Genomic DNA, 15487 nt, shown 5'->3' on the forward strand with positions numbered 1-15487 from the left:
GGGAAAAATGCTTTACTTACTAGGCTTTGATGAGTGAAGAAATACACTTTCTCTATCATGCGGTAAACCAAGCGTGGCAGTGAATGTCTGTCTTACTCATCCTGTTAGACACCTCAGATAACTCCACCACCTGTAATAATACCAAAGAAGAAAAGATCCCTTGGAGCGTCGCTGAATCCTTTTTCTGTGCGTCCCTCCAAGGTAAAGCATGTTGAAATACTTTCAGTCTGGATTTATAATATTGCTTATATTTATTTCATTGCTTTTCTCAGGGAAATGCCTTTGAATTTGTTTTTTATTTTTGTTTTAAATTAGGACTGCCATTCAGTGTATAGTTTCATGTATCTCAAAAATAGCGTGTGCCTGCTTTTTTTTCATAGTAAATTTTGTAGTAGCTAGTATGTGTTTATTATAGGTATTACAGCTGTGCTAAATGCCATAATTTTCCTCCTGGAAACAAGTATTTTTTTGTAAACCTGGGTAACAGTAAAATAATTGAAGCTGTTACATTAATGATACATAAAATCTTTTTATAAATGGGAGCTGTCATTATCTGTGGTCAGGGTAGGACAGTTGCATATTTTTAGCATGCAGGTCTAACTGACTAAACGTTTAAAAACATTCACAGGCAGTTCCTTCAGGAAAATCTGCTTCCCCTGTCGTCGGGAAGGTGCCTCCATTAACTCCTGCTCCTCATAAACGTGCCGAGTTTGTTGGTAAGTCCGAAGTACAAGCGCGTTGAGCCATTGCTGTCAGAAATGGAGGTCCCGGGATAGAGGAAGTGGAGGTGATTTCCAGGGTATTGTGATGGCAAGTTTAAATGTGAAAGATTTGAATTCCTAGCCGTAAAAGTGAAAAATACCCAATTTGGAAATTGAAGAGAAATTTGAGCAGTGTAAGACAAGGGGGTAGGCTGCCATTTTGTTGCTGGGGAAGCCTTTTTTGTGCCCCATGATGGGGATGTATAATGATGCCTACAGGAGATGTGGTGCAGGGAGAGCCACGAGAAGATGAGCAGGAGCCAGGGGCAATGGAGTTTGAAGATGGCGACTTTGATGAGCCCATGGAGTCCGAGGAGGTGGACATAGAGCCTGTTGCTGCCAAGACATGGGCGCAAGAGAGTGAGCCAGCAGAGGCAGTGCAAGACGTGGCAGATCCTGGCAGAGAGAGCACGTCTTACTTGTAAGAGTGTTTTATGACTTTTCTGGCAAATAGCACCATAAGTAGTCTGTCGGATTGTTGAGAGGTTTTTGAAAATGTGATTTTTGCAGAGGAAGTTTCCTGCCAGATGTCTCCTGTTGGGACATTGATCAGGAAGATGACAGCAGTTTGTCAGCTCAGGAAGTGGAAGTTCATGTGGATTCCAGTCACCTCCCGTTGGTAAAAGGGGCAGATGAAGAACAAGTGTTCCAGTTTTATTGGCTGGATGCTTATGAAGATCAGTACAACCAACCAGGTAATCATACATGAGATTACCATATGCCTTTAACCCAGACCGGCTCCATTAAATACTGTAGTGGTTATAACTGGCACAGGCTCTGTCCTTTCTTGCTTGCATCTTAGGAGAGTAGTACTCATTCGTTGTGAAGTGTGTGAGCCACCCTGATGGAGAGCAGCTGTGATGTGAATAATCCTTCAGGATTCTTATTCCAAAAAATGAGTTAGCTCTACGTGGTTTTTATAGTTCACCACTGATGTCTTTGAAGTTATAGGAATGAACTTTAAATGGAATCAGTCACTAGTTTGTGTATTTTTTTAAAGATTTTATTTATTTATTTGAGAGGTAGAGTTACAGACAGTGAGAGGAAGAGACAGAGAGAAAGGTCTTCCTTCCATTGGTTCATTCCCCAAATGGCCGCAATGGCTGGAGCTGCGCTGATCTGAAGCCAGGAACTTCTTCTCAGTCTCCCACATGGGTGCAGGGGCCCAAGGACTTGGGCCATCTTCTACTGCTTTCCCAGGCTATAGCAGAGAGCTGGATCCGAAGAGGAGCAGCCAGGACTAGAACTGGTGCCCATATGGGATGCCAGCAGCGCAGGCGGAGGATTAACCTGTGCCACAGCACCGGCCCCTAATTTGTATCTTTATTTGGAAAATTTGAACACCTGTTGTGTGGCAGGCACTGAGATGAGGTGAACAAGCTGGACAAATTCCCTACAATGTCACGGAGCTTACATTGTGTTAGGGTGGGAATGGGTGGTGGAAACTTAGCAGTAAATAAGATAAAGTGGTAAATGATGTAAAGGAAACTAGGGGATGGCCAGGGAAGGCTTATCTGAGGAGAGGCCCCTCGACTGACATTTGAGGCTCTTGCAGAGCTGAGGAAAGGGCATTTCAGCTTGGCGAACCTGTACGTGCAGAGGCCTGGCACAGGGAAGGAGAAGGCCTGTGTGGTTGTAGCATAGTAATAGCGAAGTGACAACATTGGTATAGCATGAATTTGGAGATAAAGGCAAAGGCCAGATAATGAAGGACCTTGAAAGCGTATCAGCGAGTTTAAATCTTATTCAAAGAGCAGCAGGGAGACACTGGAGGGTTTTTAGTGCAGGGGTGATGGTCACATACTTAGTTAGGCTTACATTTTAACAGGACTGTGCGGGTTTGTGTGGAGTGTAGTGCATGTACGCATATGTGAGCAGGGTTTGGGCCGGAGTGGGGTGGTGGAGGAGTGTGGAAACCTTGGAGGTGTGTCAGTCTAGGGCATGGGTGCTAGTTACTTGGGCCCTGGTGACTGGGGAGGAGGAGAGAAGTGAAGACATTTCACATGCATTTTGACACAAAGTTGTTGATGAATATGATGGGGGGGGAGTGTTGACAAAAAGAATCAAAAGTAATTCTCAAGTCATCCAAATTCTTGACTGGAACAAAACTAGGCTTCCTTATATGCCTCTCTGAGCCCTTCTTCATTGTGGGGACTACACTTGACAAGTTTTTTCAGATTAATATAAAATACGGTATAGAGAGTTACGGCTTGCTCGTAGTTGTGTCCCCTTTTGGATCTGCGTCTGTATATGCGAAGTGTGTTTTTTCAAGTAGTTTGCTAGAAACTGCTTGCAGTGGAAACAGAGGGAGTACCTAAGGTGTCCATAAAGCAAGTATATGACTAAGAAGAGTGAATATGAACTGGAAGACCTGAAGGCCAAAGTTATCTTCAGGACGGTCAGATGGTGATCGTACCAGGAAACAGGAAACATGTTAATGGTGGGGGAGGACAGAAGCATCGCTATAAGCTGTGCACTAAAGTAGCACACTGCCAAGTCTTAGTTTCTTGGGTAAAGATATCAACAGTTTTAGAAGTTTTAGCTAGGGTGAGGTGATTGGATTCGACCCTGTCATCTCTTTGATTACTTCTTATTCTCTCCTGGAAGGTATGCTGCAGGTATGATTCCATGGGGCTGAGCAAATGATTTCCCATCCATTGCTGAACCTCGGGGCTGCCCTGTTATACAAGCTCGGGAAACGACTTGTTCACATGACCACCCTGGAGGTGTGCACATGCTGGGCCTGCTCTTGCCAGTTCTAGTGCCTGTACTTTGGTGTATCTGCTCAGTACCTTATTTTATTCCCTGTGTTGGTTAATGGTCCCATCAAAGCCATCCTTGAGTCTCTGCCTTTCCTTACTTTTCCAATCTTTTTGGTTTTCTGCTCTTAAAATAGACACCCTGTCTTCTCTTTCCCCTCATAACCACCAGCCTTGATCTCTTGCCTACTAAAATCATTGCACCTACCTGCTAATTGATCTCTCAGCCATCCTTGTCCATGTTACTGTTAGAGTGATTGATCAGAAGGGAACTCTGCCCATGTCATTTCCACATTGGAGGAAATCCTCAGCGACTGCTGCCTACAACAGAAAATCCATGCTGCTCAGTAAGGCTTCTGATGCCTGCCTTGTATGAATTCTGTGCCCTAGGAATTTGGTTCCCTATATTTGTATGAACCTTGCTGCCTTTATACCTAGTGTCCCTTTACTCCTAGTGTTTATTGTCAGAAGTGCCCTCATCTGACTCATTCTTCACAGTGTAGGCCAAGTGTCATCTCCTAAACCTCCTATGGGCCTCAGAGCCTCCCTGCGACCCCATCATACCCTTTCCATTGTAGTGTTTGTCATTTTATTGTGGAATGATCTCAATCTGTGTTTCCTTTCCTCCAAAGCCTTTAAGCTCCTGGAGGATTGTAATCTTTCATTTCCAGCATTCAGCACAATACCAGGGACATAGTAGGTATCCAATATATTATTATATAGCATAGCAGGTATTCAGTAACTAAGCTATTTATTGAATAAACCGCACAGTGGTCAGCTATCCTGCAGATGCACGTGAAAGGTTTCAGAGTACTAGAGGTGTATTTGCTGCTACTGAGTTTGCCTCTTGAAGCCTTGTAGCAGTGTAGGGTAATGCGTAATGCCGTAGTGTGTAGCGGGCTCTCCCCAGTGTAACTATACCTGTAAGCATCAGATTGCCAGTGTCTGTTCCTGAGGATCAGAATGTTAAGAAACAACAATCTTTCTTTCCTTTGTGAAAATGACTGTATTATTTCTGTGTTTGGTTTACTGGTTGATACTCGTGTTGGTAAACAGTGCTGTTTTGTAGAGCTGCACTGTCCACTATGGTAGCCATTGGCCATCCATTACCCTTTAAATTTAAATGATTTAAAATGGAAGAAATTTAAAATTCAGTTTCTCAGCCATAGCTACATATCTGGGGCTCAGTGGCCACAGTGTGGCCAGTTGGTACCATACTGGATGGCCCAGAAACAGAACAATTCTGCCATCACAGGAATTTCTGGTGGTCAGTGGTGGCCTGCAGTGGTAAGTGTTAGAGGTTAAGAGTGCAGCACTGAAGCACAGCTGTATTTGCAGAGCAACCAATTTAGGATATGTGTTGTTGAACTCAATGTGCTGACCGTAGTCATTGATAGACTTTTTCAACCAATATTGGGAAAAATTTTCCATTAATTCTCCTTTTTTTTTTTTTCACTTAAAAGAGGTAGTAATCTGTTACTGGCCCATCATCCAGAAGCTAAGGTAAAATGAAATTTCTAAGTCAGGAGAAGGCCTCAGAGGTCTTCCAGTCTAGTTGCTCACTTAGGAGGAAATGGAGACTAAAAGATAAAATCGAGGGAATGAGCTCTGGGCTTCTCCCCCTCTATCCATTCTACTGTTTCACGGTACTTCTCAAGTTGTATCCTTTGCTCTGGCACGACTTTTCTGTTTTTTGATGCCAGTGGGTTAAATAAGCATAAAAAAAGTCCTTTAATCTCAGAGTTGAACAGTTTCATCGTGACAGCAGGTAGTAAAATCAATGCTGCTAATAAAAACGAAGTACTCCCAAAGATCCTGGTATTGTTTCTCACTTTCTGACAGATTCTCAGTCAGTCAGTTGTTGCTGAATGGTCCATAATTATGAAAAGAATCTAACTCTTTGCATATGGGAAGATATCCTGTCTTCATTATGACTTTTTCAAGGTTGAATAATCCTGACTGCACCTGGTTTCAGCTAGTAACTTTGGGGGGAGTGTAATCTTTGTTTACCATGATCTTTTTGTGGCAAATGAGGCATAAACAGTGTCAAATGTGTTGCATGAAGTGTGATATTAGTCTGACTGTAAAATGAGCTATTTGAATCTTTGAATCCAATATTAGTGCCTTTATTTTTCTTTGCATGGAATTTTGTTTTTTCATCTTTAACTGTTGGAAGGATGACTTTTAATTTTCTGAGCTACTGTGATTTTTTTCCCCTTTCTTAATGATCCCCACAGTCCTCCCTTTCCTTTCCCTTCCCCCCTCCGCCTCTTCCCCCTCCCAGTTGAAAAACACACAACTGTTAGAAGAATTTTAATCATTTGCAGAAATGAAAATTCTTAGGTGGTTTTATTTCTCCCAGAACAAGTGACAAAAGGAAACACTGATGAGCTGTCTTGTGAAACTGGGGTAATTGGCTTTGTGAACAGTAGCCTTCGCGTGTGCCAGATTTTCTTAGTATCTCGGATAAACAGCTGCGTTGAGTGGCTATGTTGATCACTGTTGTCTAATTCATGGAGCCCTGGATTTGCACGGTGACCTATCTCTTGGGTTGAGTATTAAATCATTGAAGTCCTTTCTTGATGGCCTATTTTCATGTACAATGACTTGATACCTCCAAAAGCATGTTTTTACTTTTAGTATACTTGCTTAGGTATCTCAAATGAGTGCTTACTGATTTGATTTTGAAATCAATTGTTAAATTGAATTAGATGAGAAAGAACTTTATGAATGCTACCTAGCCAGATATTCCAAGTAGCGTATGAGGTAGAAAGGGTGAAAGAGGAGATAATAGTAGAAATCTATTAGGAGATATTTATTACATGGAACATGAGATATGCAATGAATTATGTTTTTCTCAAGCACATTGTTATATATAGAAAATGACTAACATACCCCGTAATTATCCTGATGCAGGAATACTAGTTTTTATCAGTAAATACTAATGCTAAAAAAAATGAAAATTCTCAGATTCATAAGTTCTCACAAGAGGCTTAAATATGAGATGAGATTTGTTGGAGAATAGTTTGTTTTGTTTCTTTTAATCTGGGTAATCCTCTTTCGTTACATAGGGAACATGGTTATATCAAGTTCAAGAAATATTCTGTCCCCTGTCCTTCCAGTGGTCACAGATTGTATTGTTGTAATAGTGTAGGGTGGCAGAAATGCTGAGTAGAGAACTGGCTGGTCTTGGAGTGTGGGCAGTAGATAGAAATTCGCTGTCAGAATGAGTTATCATGAACATATAAATGTGTGGAGACGTTCTGTGAGTCTTTCATATTGCCCCTTTAATGTAATGTAATTGAAATACTCCTTTTCTCATGGATTTTCCTGCTTCTTTAGGTGTGGTATTTCTGTTTGGCAAGGTTTGGATTGAATCAGCCAAAACCCACGTGAGCTGTTGTGTTACAGTGAAAAACATTGAGAGAACACTCTATTTCCTTCCCCGTGAAATGGTAAAACTTACTGATCAGCCTTTTGTTCTTGGTAGTTGTATCTGTCACTCATTGTGTGTTCTGCCACTAATCCTGTGCTGGAACAGCGTATGCGTTCTCCATAGCTCTGATGCATATTTCTTCTTGATTGCTTAGTGACCACTGATTGTCAGCATCTCTGTTAGAGGTTTGGAAAAGTGGGCAAAGTAGGACTCACTTTTTTATCTTGGTAGAGTGTACAGATGTCTGAGTTTTAGTGTGTCTAATGCTGTCTTTTCCCTCACCCCTCATTTCCATAATAATTGGGGTCGGTACCATAAAGCTTCAAAATGTGACATGGTGTTTGGTCCAGTTTTCATGCCTTTGCTGCACAGGCAGCAGTAACACTTTGCATGGCCGTTTAACAAGGTCAGTTCCATTTGCTCCTTCACTTCTGTTGAAGCTTAACATCCCTGATCCTGTCCCAGACTCAGCCCTAGTTCTCCCTCTGTTGAATTGTGGAGCTCTTGGTCATCTTTACTTCTGGTTCCCTTTTCTAATGTCTTTGGGAGAATTGGGCATTGGGTGTAGTACATTTTTGGGGTCTGTGTGTTTGAACTCATGTTACACTGTTCGGTTAGTGTTAAATGTTTAAATGCATGTGGATGAAAATTGATTTAGACTTGAATTTTTGGTTGTTGAGAAGATCTTATGTACAAACATCTTTTCCCCTCTATCCCTCTCTCCATGGGAGAACAGAAAATGGATCTAAATACAGAGAAAGAAACAGGAACTTCAGTTACCATGAAGGATGTTTATGATGAGTTTGATGAGAAAATAGCAACAAAATACAGAATCATGAAATTCAAGTCCAAGGTTAGTATTTGGTGATTAATTTTTTTCAGCTCTATTTGTTCATTTTCTGATTTAGCAAATGGTTACTGTCTATGTGCTTTGTGCACAATGCCTTCTGCATGGTTATAATACATTGAGTGAAAATTTCATAGATATGAATGTAAAAATAGTGTTAGATTCATACAATTCTTTATAGTGCTTAAAAAAAAACATTAATTTGCATGAAAGATAACTCATAGCAAATTAGTTGTCTCCAGTGCTTGTAACATATTTTGTGCTTTTATTCTGAAGCAGAGGAGAAACTGTTCTAATCTTGTTTGTATTATTGGTTAGAAGATTAAGTAAGGTTTTGTCTTTAAAAATCAGGGACCAAGATGCTGTATCTAATAGAATGAGAATCTTATTCATGTGATTCATATGATAAATTATCTTGATTTCATTGAGATGTTGATGCCTTTGGGAATAATTGTGGGGACTGAAACCATTTTTTTTTTTTAAGATTTATTTATTTGTTTGAAAGCAGAGTTACACAGAGAGAGGAGGAGAGGCATAGAGAGGCCTTCCATCTGCTGCTTTACTTTCCAATTGGCCTCAATGGCCAGAGCTGCACCGATCCGAAGCCAGGAGCTTCCTCCGGGTCTTGCTCTGCGGGTACAGGGGCCCAAGGACTTGGGCCATTTTCTACTGCTTTCCCAGGCCACAGCAGAGAGCTGGATAGGAAGTGGAGCAGCTGGGACTTGAACCAGCACCCACATGGGATGCCGGCACTGAAGGTAGCGGCTTTACCTGCTACGGCCACAGTGCTGGCCCCAAAGCCACTGTTAAAAATGATCACAGGGGTGGGTGTTGTGGTGTGGCAGGTTAAGCTGCTGCTTGGGACACTAGCATCCCATATTGAGGTTCTTGGTTCCTCTCCTGGCTACTCTCTGCTTCCAACACAGCTTCCTGCTAATGCACTTGGGAGGCAGCAGATAAAGATCCAAGTACTTGGGTTCTTGCCACCTACAAGAAAGACTGGTATGATGTCCCTGGCTGCTAACTTCGGCCTGACCACTCCTGGCTGTGGCCAGATTTGGGGAGTGAACCAGTAGATGTAAAATACCTTTCTCTGGCTCTGTCACTCTCCCTTTCAAATAAATAAATTAATACTTGAAATGTTCTTCTTAAATATTTATTGTTTATTTACTTGAAAGAGTGAGAGAGATCTTCCATCTACTGGGTCAGTCCCCAAATGGCCGCAATGGCCAGTGCTGTGGCAGGCCAAAGCCAAGAGCTTCTTCCAGGCGTTCCATGCAGGTACAGGAGCCCAATCACTTGGGCCATCCTCTGCTGCTGTCCCAGGCACATTAGCAGGGCGCTGGATTGGCGGTGGAGCAGCTGGGTCTCAAAACTGCACCTCTGTGGGATGCTGGCATCACAGGCAGTGGCTTTTACCCACTACACCACAATACTGGCACCTGATGGTTTTCTTAACAAAGGAAAATAGTGGCTGCAGTAAGGGAGGGAGGATGCTTTGCTGAAGTTAAGGCAAAAGTCTTACCTTGAACATGTGCTGAGTGATGTCTCTGTACCTGTTTCTTCATCTGAGAAGTGGGGCCGTATTTTAAGAGTTGTTGGGGGTTGGTGCTATGGTGTACTGGCTAAGCCTCTTCCTGCGGCACTGGAATCCCATATGGGCGCTGGTTTGAGTCCCGGCTGCTCCATTTGAGATCCAGCTCTCTGCTATGGTCTGGGAAAGAAGTAGAAGATGGCCCAAGTGCCTCAGTTCCTGCACCCGTGTGGGAGACGTGGAAGAAGCTGCTGGCTCCTGGCTTTGGATGGGCTCAGCTCTGGCCATTGCAGCCGTCTGGAGAGTGAACCAGCAGATGGAATAGAAGAGTTCAGTGAATTCATAATAAGTGATTAGGGGTCGGCTCTGTGGCATAGTGGGTATAAAGCCACTGCCTGCAGTGCCGGCAATCTATAAGGGCTCCAGTTTGAGTCCTGGCTGCTCCACTTCTGATCTAGCTCTCTGCACCCATGTGGGAGACCCAGAAGACGCTCCTGGCTCCTGGCTTTGGATTGGTGCAGCTCCAGCCATTGCGGTGAACTGGAGAGTGAACTAGCAGATGAAAGACCTCTCTCCCCCCACTTCTTCCCTCCCTCCCTCCCCCCTTCCCTCCTCTTTCTCTGTATTACTCTGACTTTCAAATAAATAAATAAATCTTTAAAAAAAGATTAGAATAGTTCTTGACATAAAACTAATGCTAAGTAAATATATGCTCTAGTTATAATGCTAATCATTTACTATTCTAATAAGATGGAATTACTTAATATCAAATATTAGCTAATGACATAATGCATTAACTTTGAAAAAGCATTTGATTACTTGTGTTGAAAGCAAATATTTCTAAGTTTAAGAGCAGTACTTGCAGAGTTTTGTCACTGGGTGTATTAAGTCTCAGTTGAAATGAGAAAGGGTGCCTTTTGACTACTTCCCTTATATTCTGTAAGATCGCTAGATTTCTAATGATTAAATACAGGAGCTTGTATTGTATATGTAATAATAGTCAATTTAATTTGTAGAAACTTTATCTTAATGATTTTTAAAATATCTGTTTACCTAGATAGTGGAAAAGAACTATGCTTTTGAGGTACCTGATGTTCCAGAAAAATCTGAGTACTTAGAAGTTAGATACTCGGTAAGTCAAACAAAGAAAATTACTGGGTTTTGGTTGAAAATGACATTTTTCCATTTTTGAGCTTTCAGCTGGCTTTCAATTAACAGTATTGTCAGGGTTCCTCAAGCCCACAGTTCACAGAGGTGGACTTGTGCAGTAATGAATAATTGAAATGGATAAAATTAAGTACATAGCAGGTTATACTGCTTTTCTCTGCTTTCAAGTATGCATCTTAAAATAAATAAATTGAAGCAGCATGGCTGTTTGTCAAGTGGAATGAATGCCACATGATGAAGCTGGACATCATTAGGCTGTTGAAGTGTCTCTTGTGAACAGTGGAAAGGTGAGAGAGGAGTGTCAGTAGCAGTGCTATAGTGCTCCTCATGCTCCTGTGACAGGCAAGGTCATTGCTGTGGGATGTTAATTAGCTGGACCTTAACCTCTGTTTACCTCTTTCTAGTGTTGATCCCACAATGTTGGAAGAGGGAAACTTTTAAGAAATGTTTCTGCAGTGGTAATGAAAAGTACCATGGAAGCATTTTCAACGAGTCCCACTCTACTGCTTTGATTCTTGTAATGCAGTTGTACTTATTTTGCTATTCTTTGTCAGCAAGGCCTGTACTGCTCTGGACAGAAATTCTCTTTTTGGGGAGTTTCTTGGCCTATTTTTCTTCTAATGGATATCATCAAGATGCATTATTTTGTCATTGTGAATTGTTTTTGTCTCCTACTGTGAATTGTTTTGGATTTCATTTATAGCAAATTACGCTTCATATATATGAAAAGGGGTTTCTTCGGGTGCTTCATAGAGAGGCTTTTGTTTATTTCAAATATAGACTTTGAAAAGTATGAAGTAATAGTTTTAAACAAGAGGGTTTTTTTTTTTGCCTTTTCAGGCTGAATTGCCACAGCTTCCTCAGGATTTGAAAGGAGAAACTTTTTCTCATGTATTTGGGACCAACACGTCCAGCTTAGAATTATTTTTGATGAACAGAAAGATCAAAGGACCGTGTTGGCTTGAAGTAAAAAATCCACGTAAGGAAAAACCTAACTCTGAATGCTAAGTGGGTTGCTGATGTGATTTTTAAAAGGAAACTTTAGAGATTGATCTACTTATGTTAGTGTGTCTACTTCCTTTTTTGTGTGTATGTTTCTTCAAGATTTTTCTTGCGTGGGTGTAGGAAAAACATTTGGAATCATGTGTATCTATAATACCAGGTACTTTTCCAGGGGAGGCTTTAGCCCAGGCAGTCATTTGGGGCGTGTTCCTCTTTGTGTCTTTGTGTTGTTGTTTGTGTGTACTGCCAACCTGGCTGATGTGGGGAATGATGACCCCGAAGTGTATAGTGCTTGTTTGGCCTGTTACCTGATGTTTGTCAGTATTTACACCTGTGATACTCTGTTTGGTCTTCATGAATCTTTTAAAAATGTTCTGTGATTTCTCCAAAGTACTGTTGTGGTTTTGTAAAAATTCATTTTGGATTCTTTGGATAATCTGATGAAAGCTGCGGACCTTTTTCTCAAAAAAATGAGCATATGTACAAGGGCTTGTGTACTACCCAACAGTAGGGTTTATTTTTATTAGATGTTATAGAATGTTATTCTTATTAGAAGACAGAATTGAATATCGCAGTTAATCACAGATTTCTTAATTATCATAGCTTTTCTTTTCCAGGAAATATTGTTGTATCTGTTCTCTTTCAGAACTCTTGAATCAGTCAGTCAGTTGGTGCAAAGTTGAGGCAATGGCTTTGAAACCAGACTTGGTGAATGTCGTCAAAGATGTCAGTCCTCCCCCACTTGTGGTGATGTCTTTCAGCATGAAGACTATGCAGAATGCAAAGAGCCATCAAAATGAGGTGAGGAAATAAGGCAAATTTTGTACCTGTGCCTTAATTGTAATTCTTGCCGAACGTGTTTGGCTTTTTTACAAGGGAACATTGTCCTTTTTTGGAGGGGAAAGGATACTTAATTCATTTCCAAACTGCATTTTGGAGAATGATGTGAATTTTGGTCTGGTGTTGGGATTTTTATGTTTTTAAATGCTAATGATACTGGCCTTGTTTTGTTTTTAAAGTTTTTATTCTGGAGAACTTTAAATGGACACAGACTAATTCAGTGAACTTCCGGTACCAGTCACTCATATTCAGCGGTTAGCAAGATTCTGTCATATTTGCTTATACTCTTGCTTTTGTTTTTTAACTTGGAGTATTTCAGAGCTAGTCTCAGACCAGACCTTGTGTCGTTTTACCCCTACATGCCTTGGTACACCTCTCTCAAAACGTACACTTTCTGATGTAATACTAGGGAACTTCAGAAAGTTTGTGGATAAATGGAAATAGAAGGTAAGCTTATTTTGTTGAAAAAAATTTTTGAAATCTGCATACTAGAAGTCTTAAAGTTCATGAAAACAAGTTTTATGAAAAAAACTGTGTGTGGATTACAATTTTTTTGTACCATAATGATCTCTCTTTTAAGATTTATTTATTTACTTGAAAGGTGGAGTTACAGAGAGGGAGAGGCAGAGGCAGAGAGGGTTCTTCCATCTGCTGGTTCACTCCCCAAATGGCCTCAGTGGCTGGGGCAGACTGAAGCCAGGAGCTTCATCCGGATCTCCCACGTGGGTGCAGGGGCTCAAGCACTTGGGCCATCTTTAACTGCCTTCCCATGCACATTAGCAGGAAGCTGGATCGGAAGAGGAGCAGCCGGTCCTTAAATGGGATGCAGGTGTTGCACGGGGTGGGTTAGGACAACAAGCCACAGCACTGGCCCCACCAAAAAGATCTTTGAATTCAGTCTCTGTGTAAACATTTTTGAAGTGCCCTCATGCCATGAACACACCTTAACAGTGATTTCTTGCTGTAATCTAAAATACTAAGTCCATAATTACATTACTCCATTTCTTTCAATGTCTATTAACAGTTGGTTTGAGTCAGTGATGTTATTTTATTTTTTCTTCCTTTTAAACTTAATATTTTAATTTTTAAAATGATTTATTTATTTGTTTGAAAGGTAGAGTTAGAGATCTTCCATCTGCTGGTTCACTCCCCAAATGGCCACAATGGCTGGGGTTGGGTCAGGCTGAAGCCATGAGCTTCATCCAGGTCTCCCATGTGGGTGCAGGGGTCTAGACACTTGGGCCATCCTCTGCTGCTTTCCCAGGTGCACCAGTAGGGAGCTGAATTGAAAGTCGAACAGCCGGGACTTGAACCAACACTCAAGTGGCCGCTATACCGCTGCGCCAGACCCAATTTTTTTTATATAATTTTTATGCTTCTTGAATGTCTCTTAAATGGAAAAGGCTTCCTTTCACCCCCAGTAGTTGTTTTCTTTTCTTTTTTAAAAGATTTATGTATTTATTTGAAATTCAGAGCCACACAGAGATAAGAGGCAGAGAGAGAGAGAAGAGGCAGAGAGAGAGAGCGAGAGAGCGAGCGGTGCCTATCCAGAGCCAAGAGCCTCTTCCAGGACTCCGAAGCGGGTGCAGGGGCCCAAGGGACCCAGGCCATCTTCCACTGCCTTCCCAGGCCACAGCAGAGAGCTGGATTAGAAGTGGAGCAGCCGGGTCTCAAACTGACGCCCAAATGGGATGCTGGCACTTCAGGCCAGGGTGTTAACCCACTGCGCCACAGTGCTGGCCCCAGTAGTTGTTTTCATTGAATAATTAGAGATCACTGTTGGTTGTCTCATAAAATGTCCTATTTTCTTTATTTGTTTTATTGTCTTGTCATTGGACTTCTTTCTTCCTCTGTATCAGGGATTGGCAAACAGTGGCCTGTGGGCCAGTGCCAGCCTCCTACCTGTTTTTTTAAAATGAAGTTTCATTGGAACACAGCATATGTACAGCTGCTTTTTCACTGTAGTGGCAGAGTTGAATGGTCCTAATGGAGACCATATGGCCTGCAGTGGCTAAAATATTTACTCTCTGCCTTTTATAGAAAAAGGACATTGGCCTCTCCTCGTTTCTTCCTTTTTGTGTATTCTGTAAGTTCATTTTAAAAGATCAGTTGGATTCAGGTTCACCTTTTTTTAGTCAAAATACTTTATATAGATAGTACAGCGAACTTCATATCAAAAGGAATAGTGTCTGGTTAAATTGCTGTTAGTGAGGCTGTGAAGGGTTCATGTGATAACCATTGTGAATTTCTCCAGCTTTTCATCTAATGCGAGTTTTTATTTTTTAACTTCGAACTAAAAATATTTGGTGCTGGGTAGTTCTTGGTTGTGAGGTGCTGCCCTGTGTGTTTGGGACATTTAGCAGCATCCCTGACCTCTATGTGCTAGATGCCAGGAGTACCCCTGCTCCTGGTTCTGACAACCAAAAATGTCTCCAGACACAGCCAGATGTCCCTGGGGTAGGGACTTGGGGGTAACATTATCCCTACCACTGGTCTGTTGGCTTCATTTATTAGTTGTTTTTGTGTGGATTAGTTACTTCATTAGGAATTTGAAAATGGTGGTTTTCTAATTCTGTCTATAATTATCAGTTAAATTTTTCTATAATGTCAATTTTTCTTCACTAACCAACATTATTTGGTTACGCTGTAGTGTTTGTTTAGGAGAGATAGGATAAATACTTAATTCTTTGTCTTTCACTGCCTATTTATTTATGCTTTTTAAGCTTTATTTTATTTTGTTTATTTGAGTTACAAAGAGAGGTAGAGGCAGAGAGGTAGAGAGAGAGAGAGGTCATCCATCCGCTGGTTCACTCTCTAAATGGCCGCAATGGCCAGAGCCGAGCCAGTCTGAAACCAGGAGCCAGAAGCTGCTTTCAGGTCTCCCATGTGGGTGCAGGGGGGCCTTCCTCTCCTGCACATCAGGGAGCTGAATTTGAAGTGGAGCAGCCAGGACTTGAACTGGCACCCATATGGGATGCCAGCTCTGCAGGCCAGGGCTTTAACCTATTGTGCCACAGCACTGGTCCCTCATTGCATATTTTTTGAGTAGGAAGTTGGCCTACATTACGTGCAGTGGAGATGAGACTTTGTTACTTTTTTTACTTCCTTTTCTATGGAATATCACTATGAGCATGAGAGTTT

General features: G+C 41.6%; 1 protein-coding gene across 1 annotated transcript in view; it reads left to right on the forward strand.

Moving 5' to 3' along the window:
- POLA1 (DNA polymerase alpha 1, catalytic subunit) overlaps nucleotides 1-15487 on the forward strand; it is a 330913-nt gene that overhangs the window by 19466 nt on the left and 295960 nt on the right. Inside the window, exons 7-15 of the mRNA XM_008272470.4 lie at nucleotides 109-201; nucleotides 629-716; nucleotides 981-1182; nucleotides 1272-1456; nucleotides 6863-6975; nucleotides 7693-7809; nucleotides 10395-10469; nucleotides 11345-11483; nucleotides 12153-12307. Coding sequence (XP_008270692.3) covers nucleotides 109-201; nucleotides 629-716; nucleotides 981-1182; nucleotides 1272-1456; nucleotides 6863-6975; nucleotides 7693-7809; nucleotides 10395-10469; nucleotides 11345-11483; nucleotides 12153-12307 — 1167 coding nt within the window. The remainder of the gene's footprint in view (nucleotides 1-108; nucleotides 202-628; nucleotides 717-980; nucleotides 1183-1271; nucleotides 1457-6862; nucleotides 6976-7692; nucleotides 7810-10394; nucleotides 10470-11344; nucleotides 11484-12152; nucleotides 12308-15487) is intronic.

This window comes from Oryctolagus cuniculus, chromosome X (assembly GCF_964237555.1).
Source record: "Oryctolagus cuniculus chromosome X, mOryCun1.1, whole genome shotgun sequence".
NCBI lineage: Eukaryota > Metazoa > Chordata > Mammalia > Lagomorpha > Leporidae > Oryctolagus > Oryctolagus cuniculus.